Here is a 16,405-nt window from a genome sequence, read left to right as displayed (position 1 = left end):
ATCAGGTATCCCTCATTAATCCTTATACTAGACCTAGTTATGTTATCACTTAAGGCATGATCCACTTGTATATCTCATATACATGATTAAGTTTACATACAATAACCATGGAGCTTTATTTATTGGATATGAGTAAATGCCAGATAAAATAACTCTTATTTTATTCATAACAATATGTATAGATTACAAAATATGAGACTTCGGGAGAATTAGGACACTAAACCCAACAAAAATTTTCTCAGTCACTTGTCTAATACATGAATTATTAGAATCAGATCATTTGTAGCATTTTACAACATTTGTATCACCTACAAAGCGAGCCATATTCGTAGTGTCACCAAGATAAGGTACCCAGCCTTATCCATCTACTACAGACCTTTTAAGTTATCACTTAAACAAGATCCACCCGTATGTCTCCACATACATGTTTAAGTTACAAAGATAATCTTGGATGTTAGTTTATTGGTTTGTGGTTAGTGCAACTAAAATATCACATATTTTATAGAGAATGAATAAAACATCAAATACTTTATTAAATACATAATGAGTTTGTTCAACAATGTTTACAAAGTATAGGACCCTACGAGATTTAGGGCATCAACTCCAATAATTACATCACACTAAATCTCATGCAAAACATACTAAAAACTTTTACTTGTAAGACATACCTGGTGATGACGTAGAATCCATTACTGGACCACAGGGACTATCTAGACTTACATAGTAAGTCAGTCCTCATAACCCAAAACATGGGCTCTGATGCCAACTGTAACGATCCGGCTCCCTAGGACTTAAACTAGGTCGTTACTATAGACATGCATGCATACAAATTAAATTGACATTTTTTCATAATTTAATAAAACAAAATAAACAACATAAAAATAATTATCTTTATTAAAACTAAATAAATTAAATTCATTTAACAGGGTACCCTTAAACTCATAAAACAAAACTAGAAATTTTTCAACAGAAAAAAAAAAAAACAAAACAAAACAAAAAAAAAACAAAAAAACAAAACAAAACAAAAGAAAGAAAGGTTTAAAAAGAAAACCACTCAAAACTTCAAGTTCAAACATCAAGATTAAAATTTTAAAACATAAAATCCTGAACACATTAGTGGAAGCATTTGACTAGTTTCAGTGGCTCGATCATGGATTCCGTTTGTCATTCGCGGGCGCGTTCTTACCCTTACCTGAAAAATAAACATGAGAACGAATTAGTATAAAATACTCAGTAAGTAACCCTACTATCGGGGTCAGGCTAAGCATTTATGTCCTCTAGATGCCACTCTCTAGTGGGGTGTACATAACCCTCTAGTTTCCATGGGACAGCTAGTTGGTGAATGGTTGAACTCACTCTACCGTAGATTAGGTATACCCACAAATCTTTGGTAAATCCTGGAGGAAACACGAACCTTTGGTGAAGTTCTGAAGGAGATCACCACCTCTAATGAATCTTGAAGGAAACACAAACCTCTAGTGAATCTTGAAGGAATCACAAACCTCTGATGAAATCCTGAAGGAGATCACCACCTCTGGTGAATCCGGAAGGAAACACAAACATCTGGTGAATCCTGAAGGAATCACAAACCTCTGGTGAAATCCTGAAGGAGATCACCACCTTTGACGGGTATCTAATTACGGGTAAGGGTAACTATCACTATCATAAACATAACATGCATCATAAAACATAGTCCTATAAACATGCAAATGCATATCATCATACTCATTATTCATCTTAGTCAATCATATAAATAGAGAATCATTTAGTTCATGCTAGCATTCATAACATGTTGCAAAACATAATCAGATCAATCTTACACAAATCTTGAGATTCCGGTGAGAGTAAGACAACAACAGCGGCGGCGTCAAGGAAAGGGGGTTGGATGGCAACAACCCGACGGTCGGCAGCAGCTGGATCAGCGAAAGAAGGACACCATTGTCGTGCGACTGGACAGACGGTTGAGGTCACGACTGGACGAGGCTAGCCGAGATCTTAGACGGTGGTCGACAGGGGCGGCCAACAGCGGAACGCGAATGGTTGGAACGACGACATTTCGACGGAGACGACTTCCGATCCAGGCGAACGAGCGGCTGGTTAAAGACGGTGGCTAGAGCTTAAATGGAGAAGATGAAAAGAAAATTTTAAGGGGGGGAGGGGGTGGCGCACGTGTAAGAGAGAGGGAGGGAGAGATTGTAAAGTTTTTAATTATTTTTTTTCTCACACACACACACGCACACACACACACACACCCACCCACCCACACACACACAGACACACACACACTTGGAACGTTACAAGAATTTTCATATGAGATAGTAGATATGATATAAAGATACTCCATATTATTCTTTCCATCAGTCTCAATATGATAATCATTGCAACGTATATCTTTAAAACTAAGGAGATTTCTCTTTGATTTACTAGTGAACAATGCATTATCAATTGTAAATTTTGTTCTTCTAAGCAAAATAATATTTGCTTTTCCAAATCCTTCAATTAGGTTTGCAAAACCTGATATTGTATTGATTTTTGCTTCCAACATTATCAGTTTAGAAAAATATTTTCTACTTGTAAGTATTGTATATGTAGTTGCATCGACTGCCAGACATAGATTTTCTTTACTCATTTTTTAGTCACTCAGAATATGAAAATGATCCATATTCTTTCATTAAAAGAAAATAATTACAATAAGATAAACAGCATTTGCAATATACAAAGCTTAAATCTACTAAGAAGGAAAAAACATGGAGATGAATAAAAAAAATAACATTAAGTCTAGGTATTTTTTAAAGTCAAAGAAAATATTTGATGTTCCATTGATTCTGCCAATTTTCTCTTCAGGAGATTCAAAGAAGTTTGTCATGTCCAAATTTGTCATATGGGATGGGTCAAATATGTCATTATCCTGGTATGCAAAATTTACTTCCACTTTTTTCTCTTTTTCCTTCAAGGATGCTTGATAAAGATCAACTAAGTGTTTTGACGTACAACAAATATGTAACAATGCACAGTCATTCCGCATCGGAAACATTTATTTTCAACATTTTTTGAACACTTATCTTGTGGATTTTTTCCTTTATGATTATTATTTATGTGATTCTTTTGAAATTTGAATGATTAGAACGACCACCATAAAAATAATAATTATTTTTTCCTTTGTCACGGTCACAACCTCGACCACGACCACGACCTCAACCATGATTATTATTAAAATTCACAACATTCACTTCAAGGAATGGTGACGTCCTGGTTGGTCGAGATTCATAATTTTTATTAATAACTCGTTATTTTGTTCGATCACGAGAAGACGTGAAATTAGTTCAAAATATTGTTTAAAACATTTCTCTCAATATTCTTGCTGCAAAAGCATATTCGAGACATGAAATGTAGAAAATATTTTCACTAACATATCAGCATCAGTAATTTTCTCTTCGCCTAACAACAATTTTCAACTGATTTTGAATAATGCGGAGTTGTAGTCACTTACTGATTTGAAATCTTATAGCCTCAAAGTGCATCCACTCATAACGAGCTTTAAGAAGAATAACTGTTTTTTTATGATCTCCTTCAAATTTTTCCACAAGATACAAATATCTTTTATTGTAAGATATTTTATTTTCAATCCCTCGTAGAGATGATGACGAAACAAAATCGTAGTTTTTGCTTTGTCTTAACCGGATGTCATATTTCCTTCTTTAATAGTCTCTCCAAGATTCATAACATCCAGGTGTATTTCGACATCGAGTACCAATGACAAATAATTACTGCTGTTAATATCAAGGGCGACAAATTCTAATTTTGTAAATTTTGTTATAGCAACACTATCATAAAATATTGTATTTATATTAGAAATTTAATATAAATTAAATATGCAAAATAATACTAAATTTATTGATTATAACGAAGAGGAAAAAATCAACATACCTTTAAAACTTACCTTTAGCAAGGAAAACGATAGAAGCTCATGCTGATAACGTGTTATAAACTTGAGCAACACAACGAGAACAGATACTAATAAAATATAATATTAAAACAAATATAATATAATATAATATAATATAATAAATAAATAAATATTAAAATAAATTAAACAAGATATATAAATTAACAAAGTATAAAATAAGGAATTTCTCTAAATTCTTCACTTTCTCCAATTTTATGAACTTTGTCCAATGTATGTCTTTCAAAACTCATCAAATGTCACTATCTATAAGCAATTTGGCAAATAGAAAATCATGACACGTGAAGTAATGGATATGTGACAAGACCAATAGATACTAATAATAAACATGTACATTATACCCAATTTAACATATTTATAATAAAACTCACGTTTTTCCATATTAATCAGTTGTTTTTCTTTGCTCTTTGTTTTTCAAAACAGGTCGTTTATTTAAAAAATAAGTTTAAAAAAAAAGGGTAAAAAAAAGATAATAATAAGAAATATGACAAGTATTCATCAAATTTCCAGAGTGAAAATATGACGAATATATAACAAATCATGCCAAGAATACCTATTTGCATAACAATCAAAATAGTGTAATCTTGATCCAAACAAATATGAAACCAATACCACATCCCATCTCACTTCAAAAGGGAAACATTTTAAAAATAATAAGAAAATAGCCATATCTTCTGTCCTCCAACCTTGAGATATCCCAAAAGAATTTGGCTATTGGTGCAACATGACTTTCCACAAATGCAGAAGGAGACAGTAGCCCATTGTTACATTAGAACAGAGAAAACAGGAATAATATGGCAGAAAATATTTTTCAAGAGATGAAGTTCACATCTCACATAAGCAACTCATCATCCAGATACTAACTTTACAAAGATACAGATTGCATTTAGCATTATGAGAGGAACTCTTAAGTATTGTGTTGCGTAGATAAGGCCAATAAGCTGCCCCTTGAATGACTTTGTTCTACCTCCCGAGAATTCAGAGAAGCTCAATCCTCGAGGAGCAAGAAAACGATCTTCGTTTAGAATTGCCAGTGCATTCGCAAGAAGCAGACAACCCTCCAGTAGTGTCCACAGACCCATTTACCTCGACTACTCGAAACACACTTCAGGAGAGGGTTCTGACTCTGGGGATTCTGCTATCTGCTGTGTTTGATCATAAAAGATAAAAGGATTGGGTAAAGGATGTTGGAACGAGCGATTAAGAGAATGAAATTCTAGCATGAGACAAACTTGGGCCTATGAAGCTCAAATGAAACAAACTTCAAATAGCCCATGAACTAAGAAAATAACAAATGAAACTCTGGGGATTCTGCTATCTGCTGTGTTTGATCATAAAAGATAAAAGGATTGGGTAAAGGATGTTTGAACGAGCGATTAAGAGAATGAAATTCTAGCATGAGACAAACTTGCCTATGAAGCTCAAATGAAACAAACTTCAAATAGCCCATGAACTATAAGAAAATAACAAATCCATTTTATATAACGCGAAAAAAACTAACAGTAATTAACACAAACATCTGTTTTACCAATAATGACAACAAAGTAGGAGGAAAATAATGCAATAAACAAATGAAAAAAGAAAACAAAGAATAAGACACTTCATCGACCAATGGAACATTCTCCTGTGATTTTCCACAACCAAAAGAGAATGCAGCAACAGAACTAGACTACATCTTGACGCAGAGAAATAATATTGTCAAACAAGGAAGGGGATAATTCTATTTCTTGCTGCTATTTTATGGAATATAATGCTAGGATTTTCAACGACAAAGCCAGATCCACTGAAGAAGTCCTCCATTCCACTGTTTTCATTGCTTTCTTTTGGTGTAAATCTTTACTGGCACTACAAAACCATAGTTTCGAGTTAACAATTGGAAACATCTTTGGCATTCCGTGTTAGTGATGGTTTTCTAATTATGAATCGAAAAGCACAACAGTAAAATGCTCATCCTCCTTCCTCTCTCCCTCTTCTTCCCCCCCACCTCCCCAAACCCCACCCATGACCTACCTGAAGATGCTTGCTGCCATGCTCCTGCTTAACAATCAATCATCTTATCAACATGACACAGCCTACCTGCAAGATTTCCTTCGAAAAGAAACTTTTCCAGATCGACATAGACCCATCTTCTCGAGGCACAAAAGTCTGCATAACAGAGAACAAAAGACAAGTCCTTCTCCATTATTGTCCACTGGAGCACCCTCCATGGATCACAGAGGCCATGAGAACCCTCCATACTGCTCCATTAAACCAAAAATTCTTCAAGGAAATCAGAGTTGATGATCAAGTCATCTGGATAGAAAAAATCTCGAGCAAGAAAGGCTTCTCCATCGAACTGGTGAAACTAGACTAGAATGGTGGGAGAAATTGAATCATTATTCCCTCGGGTGAACAATGCAAAGGCTGGAAACTCTTCATAGACCTCACCACTTTTTATAGATCTGACTCTACCACCAACAATAATGTTGGCCAACAACCCACCTACAAGGAAGCCCTCTTTAATACGGCTGATGTGAACGACAAAGAGAAACAAGAGATGCAAGAGAATAAAGACAACAAAGAGAAGAAATTAATGAGGCCAAAAACATTGATTAACCAACCAACTACTACCATTCTCTCTTCTCCTAACACCTATCTTCACCCACAATATTGTGGTTATCAGATGGAAAAACTTCCATGACGATTGGTTCAAAATACTAAAGGCCATACAACCGGAAATCACAGCCTATGGATCTTTTTCACCATTTCAGCCCAACAAGGCCATCCTGAGATGTGAAGATAAGGAACAAGCAAAAATCCTTGGAAAATACAATGGTTGGCAAAAGATTGGTTCTTACAAAGTCCTTTTCTCCCCCTGAAGCCAAAATGTTTTTCACGAAAAACAAGTTGTCCCCTCTTATTGAGGATGGATAAAAGTGAGAGGACTCCCTTTCGACAAATGGACCTTAGAAACTTTCCAATACATTGGGAAAGCCTGTGGAGGACTAATGGAAGTAGCAAAAAAGACCCTCAACAGAATGGATTTGACGAAGATCAATATCAAAGTCAAGAGAAACCAATCTGGTTTCCTCCCGGCAAAAATTTTGCTTCCCTCAACGTCCTCATTGGCCATAGCTGTTGCGAATGACCCGTTTTTTATTGCAGATTACCATATAGGGGTTATCGCCGGAATCCATTGCACTACGGCCAAACTACTGGCAAACATGGGCACGAAGAGTGTTAAATTTTCAAATTCCCCCATTGATGTTGATCCTACACAACAAAAGTACTCTGTTGGGACAGAATTTACTGAACAGAGGCAGCAGAGACTCAAAAGTAATGTTGACATATCAAAACAGCCTGTCACAGTTAGCAAAAATCCAGCCCTGCCACCTAACATTGCTTCCAAACAAAACCATCTGCTTAAAACCCCATTGGTAACCATCTGCTTAAAAAACCATTGGTCAATAATGCCCACTAGAGGAAACCCAACTGCCCTTCAGCAACAATCCCCTCACCCCCTTTTGGTCAACCATTTGGGGCCCACCTGTCCTTCACCATCACCTCTTCTGAACCCATCCCTGGCCCCACCACCTCCTAACTCTATCTCGGGCCCCACAAATCAACCCTTGGCCTCAGCCCCCACACCTTTGGATCCAATCAGACCAGAACCTGCCCTCACTGTTAGCAAAATTCCAGCCCTGCCACCTGACTTTGCTTCCAAACAAAACCATCTGCTTAAACAACCGTTGGTCAATATTACCTACCAGAGGAATTCCAATTGCCCTTCAGCAACAATCCCTTTTGTGGGAAACCCATTCAACAGTTCCCACCTCATCCTCCTCCCAACCAAACCTTGTTTTTCCACCCCCGTCCAAAATCCCACATCGAACCAAAAAATGTTACTATCAACCATAAACAGTCTACTTTCATTGCTGGCAACAAATGCTCCACAGCTATCATCCCACATTTATCCGACATCGATTCTAATTGCTACCTCACTAGCCCTCTTCAGAGTGCCTTGGGATCCCCCAGCCACAAAGACTCACATTGGCCAGACTCTCTCTTCCCCTCCACCCTACCATAACTTAGAGCCCATGAATCCTATGTCACACCTTGCTGCCCTGGCTCCCTGGCTTGAAGAATGCAGCCTCTGTATTCGGTCCATACCTACAAGAAAGAATAGAAACAAACTTACAGAAAAACAAAGGAGAGGCCTACGTGAAGTCAAGAATTTGGAATGCTCCATTTCTTATGAAAAGAAGGCTAAGGCCTTGAACAGGGAGGGCTCACAATCATCTTAATGTTAATTCTCTCTTGGAATGTTAGAGGTCTCAGATCATGGAAGAAAAGAGCCACCATCAAAAGACTAATCACTAAGCACAACCCAACCATTGTTATTCTCCAAGAAACCAAAAGCCACAATATCGACCCTATTTTTATTAAATCTCTTTGGAGCTCTAAAGGGATCTAATGGACATCTATGGATGCATATGGCTCTTTCGGAGGCATTATTATTATGTGGAACGCCCCATCCTTTAGTGCCTCTTCAGTTACAAAAGGTTCATACTCCCTCACTGTCCTTTTCAATCTTGATCATGGTTACAATTTCTGGTTAACATGTGTCTATGGCCCACCATATGATCCTGAAAAAGAACATTTTATAACTGAGCTCCATGATCTCTTCTGCCTTGTGGATGAAAACTGGATCATTGGGGGAGATTTCAACCTCATTCGTTGGCCACAAGAAAACTCCAATGGCTACAGACCTAATAGAGATATGTTGGCCTTCAATTCCTTCATTGACCAGCGGGAACTCATTGATATCCACCTCACAAATGGGAAATATACCTGGTCTGATTTACGCATGCATCCCACACATACAAGAATTGATCGTTTCCTTTGTTCTGCTTCTATTATATCAAAATTCAGTGATGCATCCATGAAAAGATTGGACAGGCCAACATCAGACCATTTTCCCTTCTTTTAACCCTTGGCAACCAAAATTGGGGTCCTGCACCTTTCAGATTTGAAAATATGTGGTTAAACCACAAAGACTTCCTCCCTTTTGTTGATTCATGGTGGTGCAGACACCCATTAATTGGGCATCCTGGTCATGGCTTTAACCAAAAGTTAAAGAGTCTGAAGTTGGCAATCAAAGCATGGAAATTCATCCACTTTTGGTATCATTGAAACACAGAGAGCTTCTCTACAAAAGGAATTGGCCTCCATTGATCAGGAATCTGAAAATGGTCCCATAACTTGTGATCTTGCTGATAGAAGACATTTGATTAAAAATCAGCTCCTCTCCCTAAACGCAAATGAGGAATTAAAGTGGAGGCAAAAGTGCAAAACAAATTGGTTGATCAATGGTGATGAAAACACATCCTTTTATCACAAATTTGCTGCTGCAAAAAAGAGGAAAAACTATATTACAGAAATTCTCAATTACCAGAACATAAGTTTGGTTAAAGACACCAATATAGAGGCTGAATTCATCTCTTTTTACAGAAATCTCTTCACCAGAAAACCAGGTAATCGAGTTATTCCTTATCCTCTGGAATGGGATCCTATCAGCCAAGAACAAGCAAGTTTTTTTGGAGGCACCCCTTACAGAACTTGAGATCTGGACAGCAATCAAGGCTCTAGGCACTAACAAAACTCTGGGGCCCGATGGTTTCACATCAGGATTCTTTAAAAAATCATGGAACACTCTAAAAACTGGTTTAAAGAGTGTTCCAGGATTTTTTTGAGAATGGAATCATCAATGCCAACATGAACAAAACTTATATTTGCCTTATCCCCAAAAAAGTTGATGCCAAGAAGGTGGGAAATTCAACCTATCAGCCTCACTACGGACCTTTACAAGATTATTGCTCGAGTTCTATCAAACTGCCTCAAAAAAATCCTTCCATCTACCATCACAGTCCATCAATCAGCCTTTGGGAAAGGTAGACAGATTCTGGATGCCTCATTGATTGCTAACGAAATCATCGAAGATTGGCATGCAAAGAAAATTAAAAGGGTGGCCATCAAGCTCAACATTGAGAAAGCTTTCGACAAGGTGGATTGGGATTTCCTTGATGAATTGTTAATTGCAAAGGGTTTTGGCACAAGATGGAGACAATGGATCAAAGGCTACATATTTACCACAAATTTCTCCATCATTATAAATGACAAACCAACGGGGAAATTTAAAGAAACTAGGGGCCTTAGAGAAGGTGACCTATTATCACCCTTCTTGTTCATTATCATCATGGATAGTCTTAGCAGAATCCTCACTTTGGCAGATACAAAAGGCTTTATTAGCGGATACTCAATCCCAAACTCACCTCACAACATCAATCACCTCCTTTTTGCTAATGAGACTTTTCTCCATTAGCAATGAGAGGATGATCGAAAACCTTTTCAATTTAATAACTCTTTTTTAATTTTCTTTCAGTTTCAACGTCAATAGAAAAAAAATTAGAATTCCTGGGTATCAATTGCGAGGATGATTGGGTGGTATCTATTGCCAATAGATTTGATTGTAAGGTTGGGATATGACCTACCACATACTTAGGTCTGCCCCTTTATGGAAACCAACAACAATTATCTTCTGGCAGCTAATTTTAGACAAAATTGACAAGAGACTTCACTCTTGGCAACACAGCTTCCTTTCAAAAGAAGGTAGACTGGCCCCTGGGAAAATTATTGATGCCATTGACAGATGTTTTAGAAACTTTCGTTGGTCAGGTCACAGGGATAACAAACTATCTCATTTATTACAATTGGACAAACTGAAGAAACCTTTGGATGAAGGGGGATTAGGGGTCACTGATATTAAACAACAAAACAAAGCCCTCCTTGCCAAATGGATTTGGCGTTTTCATTTGGAGAAAGACGCCCTTTTGGAGGATCTTAATCAAAGCCAAATATGGATCACACCATTTTGATCTCAAGGCTGCCGAACACAAAAGCTTATCAACCAGAAGCCCTTGGAAACACATCCTGCATCAAATGGACCTTATCTATGGGAATATACTGTGTGAGATTGGTGATGGTTCCTCTACAGCGTTTTGGACAGACTGTTGGCTTGCTGGTTCTGTCCTAAAACAGACCTTTCCTAGGCTCTATCGGCTATCTACCACAAAAAAAATATTTCTGTTAAGGAGACTTGGAATGCTACAAATTGTTCTTGGTCCTTAAACTTTAGAAGAAAACTTAAAGAAGATGAGATTGAAGAATGGGCTGCTCTTACTCATCTTATTCCAAGTCTGAACCTTACTAATAGAAAAGACCAATAGATATGGAAGCTTAGCCACACTGGTTTCAATACAAAGTCTTTATACTCTTCCCTCATATCCAACCCACTCTCACCTTCGACTGGCCTTTTCAGGAAATTGTGGAGTTGTCCCTGCTCAAAGAGAGTTTAATTCCTCCTATGGGAAATCACTAACTCTTGTCTAAACACTATGGACAGATTACAAAAACGATGCCCTTGGATCCACCTATCTCCCTCATGGGGCTGCCTTTGTCAAATGAACAATGAAGATGCTCAACATGTTTTCTTTGACTGCCCTTTCTCTAGAGGGATATGGATGGAAGTCTTTTCTGCTTTCATCTGGTCTATAGTCCTTCCAAATGATTTGCAAAGTTGGCTTCACCTACTAATCGGCTAGACTCCTTTCAAAACTGACAAAGAACGCCTCTGGTTAAGCATCATTTATGCTATTTTGTGGAAGATTTGGGATGAAAGACATGCTAGAATCTTTCAAGACAAGACTAAGACAACAAAGGCCATTATTGATACCATCATACACAATGCCTTTTTTTTTTTTTTTTTGTGCAAAGGTTTACAGGCTATACACAATCACAATTTTTCTTTCCTTGTTGCAAATTAGAAACGCCTTTTGCACTCCCTTTGAAATGGTCTTTTTGTACACCCTATGATTAGGGTCCTCGTGTACCAATGGATACCCATGAATTTCATTTAATCAATGAAATTGTTTCTTATCCAAAAAAAAAAAAATTAAGGAAAGGGATATCAACCCTCATATCCTCAAAAAATGAAGGGAAAAAAAAAGTTCCCTTTTTAACTATATGCTCCAAACTGCTGTGGCAAATATAGCATTCCAAGAGATTTTTTACCATTCAAACAATGTTGTAGAAGCTTGGAAACACATTTCAGGAATAATGTTCTTGAGATTCCCCAATATATTCATCCTCATTCTTTTCTTGAATTTCCAAACTATATTATTTAAAAGCAATTCCGAACGCACAATTCCAGTTATTTGGCTTAGTTTCTCTTTTTTTCAATCAGGGAACTAATCCTCATTCCTCCAAATAAAAGAATCTTTCAATTACAAAATCTGACACTACATGCTGCAGTACAAGAGAACCTTATTCAACAGAATTAAGGTTTGGCATGAGTATACATTTGAAGAAAATTGAATTCATCAAAGCAATAATAACCCCAATAAATGCACAAGCTCAACAGGAGCACAAATCAAACCTTATATAATTTATTTTGTTATGTTGGGGTACAAAAGGTTTTCATTAGTAAAAGAAAGCTTAACTTTATCGGAGTCTGTTGGGAGAAGATACCCAAATACCATTGGCGAAGAAGAAGCATCAAACTCCCACATGCCATCTAAGTAGGTGATGAAAATGATGTTCGAGCATTCACTGGATATTTTCCTATTGGAAAGCCCTCCCTTTTAAAACTTCTCAGGTAAGCAAGTCCTTGGAAGGATATGTCATGAGTGAGAAAATGTCTGGGATGGCCTTTGCTCCACATCCTCAATCCTATGGACAGGCTTGCAATTTTCTTATCCCAAATCTCGAATCCAATGCTTGTATAGCAGCAAACCAACTCCCTGGGGATGTGAGTGTAACCCAATCATTTGAATAGAACTTGTAATTTGGTCTTATAAAGTTAATTCAATCTTTTGGACAGCCAATCCTCAACGTTGTTATAAGTTCACTGTAAACTTTATTTAATCTTTTGAAGAGACGTGATAATTTGGTTGAGGGATGTTTAATATCACTTCTAATCTCTTAGTTCATTAAGGATTATCTTCTCTCAAGTTTGGATAAGCTCAACCACCAGGCACCAACTACTCTTCTAAATACCCATCCCAATTCCGTATCCAACTGAAACAATTTGCTTAATGTTCTTCTTTCTCCAAATTACTCTACTAAACATTTTTATGTTCATGTTGTTACCATACTTGCATGGCAGTAGACAATGGATGTTGAACTAGTTGTTCATGTTCTCCTTTCAAATTAAATTTGGAGATCCGTTTCCCCTTCCCCTCATGGTCCTTACAATGTTATCAATAAACGATAGAAGATGCATCCACTTCTGTGATTAAACCAATTAGAATTGGTTTGATTCTCATTGAGAGGGTGCCTCTTTATTGGGCTATTTATCGATTAGATATTAATAATGTTTTCATGGAACTCTTCGAAAAGATGTTTATGCATCATTCTCTAAGTTAGCAAGAGTCATCTAATTTTGCATGGTCTTCAAGTTGGTGGAGTAGGTTATTATAGTCCACTCCGTATCTTTTTTCTTAAACGGAAACAACACTTTTCATTGATAAAATGAAAAGAGACTATTACTTGAATTACAAAGAGATTAAGGGATCAGCAAGAGCACCCGACAATCTCAACTAGGTTGACACACCCATAACACCCTCATCACATCCCAATTATAATATAGTCCACTCCATGTTTGGGGCTCCAATTATAATAACTGATGTTTCCAACTATTATAACTTACAATTAATATAGTATTACTATTTCAAATCTCTCTTTGTTACAGTGTTTACTATTTCCTACCCATCTTCTCTTTCACTCTTTGTTACAGCGTTTACTATTTCCTACCTAGACTAAAATAGTCGACACTCCAAACACAGATTATTATAATTTCATAATATAATAGTCACTAACTATTATAACCAACTCGACGGTTGCTGTCTAAGCATTTATTCTTATCCCCGTTCAAAGATTAGGTGAAGTTGGTACGAAGTTATCTTCAGAAACTAAGTACACTTTTTGGTTGACCATATAACCTAAATGAATCCTGACACAGACTTTGATTGAATGCAAACTAAACCCATAGGTGAAATGGGTCACTGGAGATGTTCAGAGAAAACAAAAGAAAATGTATTAACTATAAAATTTAAAATATCACTTCTACTGCTAACTTTTACCTACAGTTTTTCACAGAACCAGTTTTGGAACTTACAAATCCAAAATAGTTGTCTCAGTCTCAATATTCCATAAGTACTACAACTATATATCTCTTGAAACTAAATAAAATTAGCTCAAAGTAGGGGTTTGTAGAATACTAGAGAAATAAACAAATAGCAGAAACCAGCACAAGACAAAAGAAAAGGTAAATTAGAAATCAAGAGCAGAAAATTAAATGTATTAAACGCACATGAATATGTATAAACCAGAAACTTAGATTAAACCATTCTGAACAAGAAATTAATATTGGAAAAAGGGAAAAATGGTTAAACCCAGCGTTTGGGAGGTTGGATTTGGAAGGATCTCAAATCACAGTGGATTTGAAATCATTTCGGATCTTAGTAAAGGCGTGGTGGCAAATAGAGAAAGAGATAAGAGAAAATAAAGAAAATCAGTTGGTGTGTAGTGTGTACCTGTAACTGATGAGGGAGGAAGATCGGAGAGCAGAGAAATCAGTAGCGCTTTCGCTGTGGCTGCGACAACGATGGAGAGACGGATAAATCATAGAAAAGAAAAGAGGCTGTGAAAAGAAACACGGAGAGGATGCATCTAGTTTATATATATATATATATATATATATATATATATATATAAATAATATTTAATTTATGTTTAATTACGAGTGTCTCCAAGTTTGTTTGGTAGAGAATTTAAGCGTAAAAATTTGAAAACAGATTATTTAATAAAACCATAGTTGAATTTATATTAATTTATTTTTATATATGATTTAAAGTTAAAATTAGGGGATTTTTAAATATAAAAAAGTGGGCCAAACTATTTACAATTTATAGCAAAAAAAAATATATATTGAGAATAGTTACAGCCTAACCAAATCCCAAAAATGATGTAAAATCTGAAAAGGTCCCGTCCAAACGAAAAAGAAAAAGAGAAAAGAAAAGACTCTGATAAATGGACCTGATTTTTTCCTCCAACTAGGCGTTTCATCTCCTCCAGTCCTATCGTCTCTGTCAAAATCCTTGTTCTTCTTCTTCTTCTTCGATTACGCTCCTTCACATTCTTTTTTTTTTCTTTTTACGTCATTATCTTCCATCGAAGTTGCTTCATCTTCCCCCATTTTTTCTATTTAGGTCCTTTTCTTCTATTGACACTGATGTTTTTTTTTCTATTTACATAATTTTCCATCCGTTGTTCATTTCCATTGTAGTTCTTCTTGGTCTTCTTTTTCTTCTTAATCCTTCTTCCACTGTTGCTTCTTGCTACATCTTTCTTCTACCACTACATCAGTAATTACTCAACATCAAAAGGTATAACTCTTTTCTTTTCTTCTTATCAATTTATGAGTGATTATGGTTATTAAGCCTGATTTTTGTTTCTTTGTTTAGTGGTAATATTTATTAACCCTAAATTTTGTGTACAGGTGGTAAGCAACATCAAAAGGAAGATAGTTAAAGGAGAAGAATCATAAAAAGAATAAAAGAAGATAAAAACTCAAAAGGGAGAATAAGGGAAACTAAAACCGAAAGTATAAACAAACTATGATAGACATTAATAGTGGTATATCAATATCTATCAGTGATATGAACATTTTATCATATATGTTTGATGGCTACTATAAACAAACTACTATCACTGTCTATCACATTTCATCGTTTGCAATAGACAGTGATAGAAGTCTATCATTATCTATCAGCGATAGAATTTGGAATTCCATCATTGTCTAGATAGACAGTGATAGAAGTCTACAATGTTCATTAAATGATAATAATGAGTGATAGTTAATGATAGAATATAGACATATATCACTTGTTTATTACTGATAGTTGTATGACTAAACAGGTAGAACAAAAACATAAACATCAAACAATAATGCAAGACGAGAACAAACATTTGAAAATAATATGCATCTCCATTATATGTAATACAAATTATAAAAAAACCAATTAGATGATAGAAATTTAAATACTTTTAGAAATGGTTCTTTCGGCCACTTTCTAAATATAAAAATTGAGAAAATGCCCACAAGATTCATAAACTACCTTTTAAGAAAACAATGTATCACAAATATGCCAAATGTCTTGCCTTTTAACTTTAATGGGCATATAGTAGAGTTTGAATTAAAAACAAATTGTTTAATCACAAGTTTAAATGATACTAAACTACCATCAATAGATTTACAAGAAAAAGAATAAATTTCTGAACTTAGAAAAAAAGTCTTTAAGAATGATGATTCAATTGATAGAAAGAACATCGAGAGAAGCTTTA

The 16,405-nt window shown here is 35.9% G+C and overlaps 1 protein-coding gene across 5 annotated transcripts; it reads right to left on the bottom strand.

Annotated features, from left to right (window-relative positions):
* Positions 1–4,526: 4,526 nt before the first annotated feature.
* On the bottom strand, positions 4,527–14,729 carry LOC120081419 (immediate early response 3-interacting protein 1-like). Of its 5 annotated transcripts, none has more exons than XM_039036265.1 (3): positions 14,596–14,711; positions 5,203–5,285; positions 4,527–5,109 (listed from the first exon to the last, which is right to left on the bottom strand). In XM_039036265.1, the coding sequence occupies exon 3, from the start codon at positions 5,044–5,046 to the stop codon at positions 4,813–4,815; it is 234 nt and encodes a 77-aa protein (XP_038892193.1). In that variant the 5' UTR covers positions 5,047–5,109; positions 5,203–5,285; positions 14,596–14,711; the 3' UTR covers positions 4,527–4,812. The 5 variants fall into 5 exon arrangements, with proteins under 5 accessions (XP_038892193.1, XP_038892192.1, XP_038892194.1 ...); XM_039036264.1 differs by having other exon boundaries at positions 4,527–5,106; XM_039036266.1 differs by having other exon boundaries at positions 4,527–5,106; positions 5,203–5,282; positions 14,596–14,692.
* Positions 14,730–16,405: the final 1,676 nt, after the last annotated feature.

Source organism: Benincasa hispida, chromosome 7 (genome assembly GCF_009727055.1).
Source record: "Benincasa hispida cultivar B227 chromosome 7, ASM972705v1, whole genome shotgun sequence".
NCBI lineage: Eukaryota > Viridiplantae > Streptophyta > Magnoliopsida > Cucurbitales > Cucurbitaceae > Benincasa > Benincasa hispida.
This window is presented reverse-complemented; position numbering and strand designations above follow the sequence as displayed.

What these genes read in the sequence shown, in the direction of transcription:
- LOC120081419 (XM_039036262.1), bottom strand. Translation starts at nt 5,046, where the DNA reads ATGGGTCTGTGGACACTACTGGAGGGTTGTCTGCTTCTTGCGAATGCA.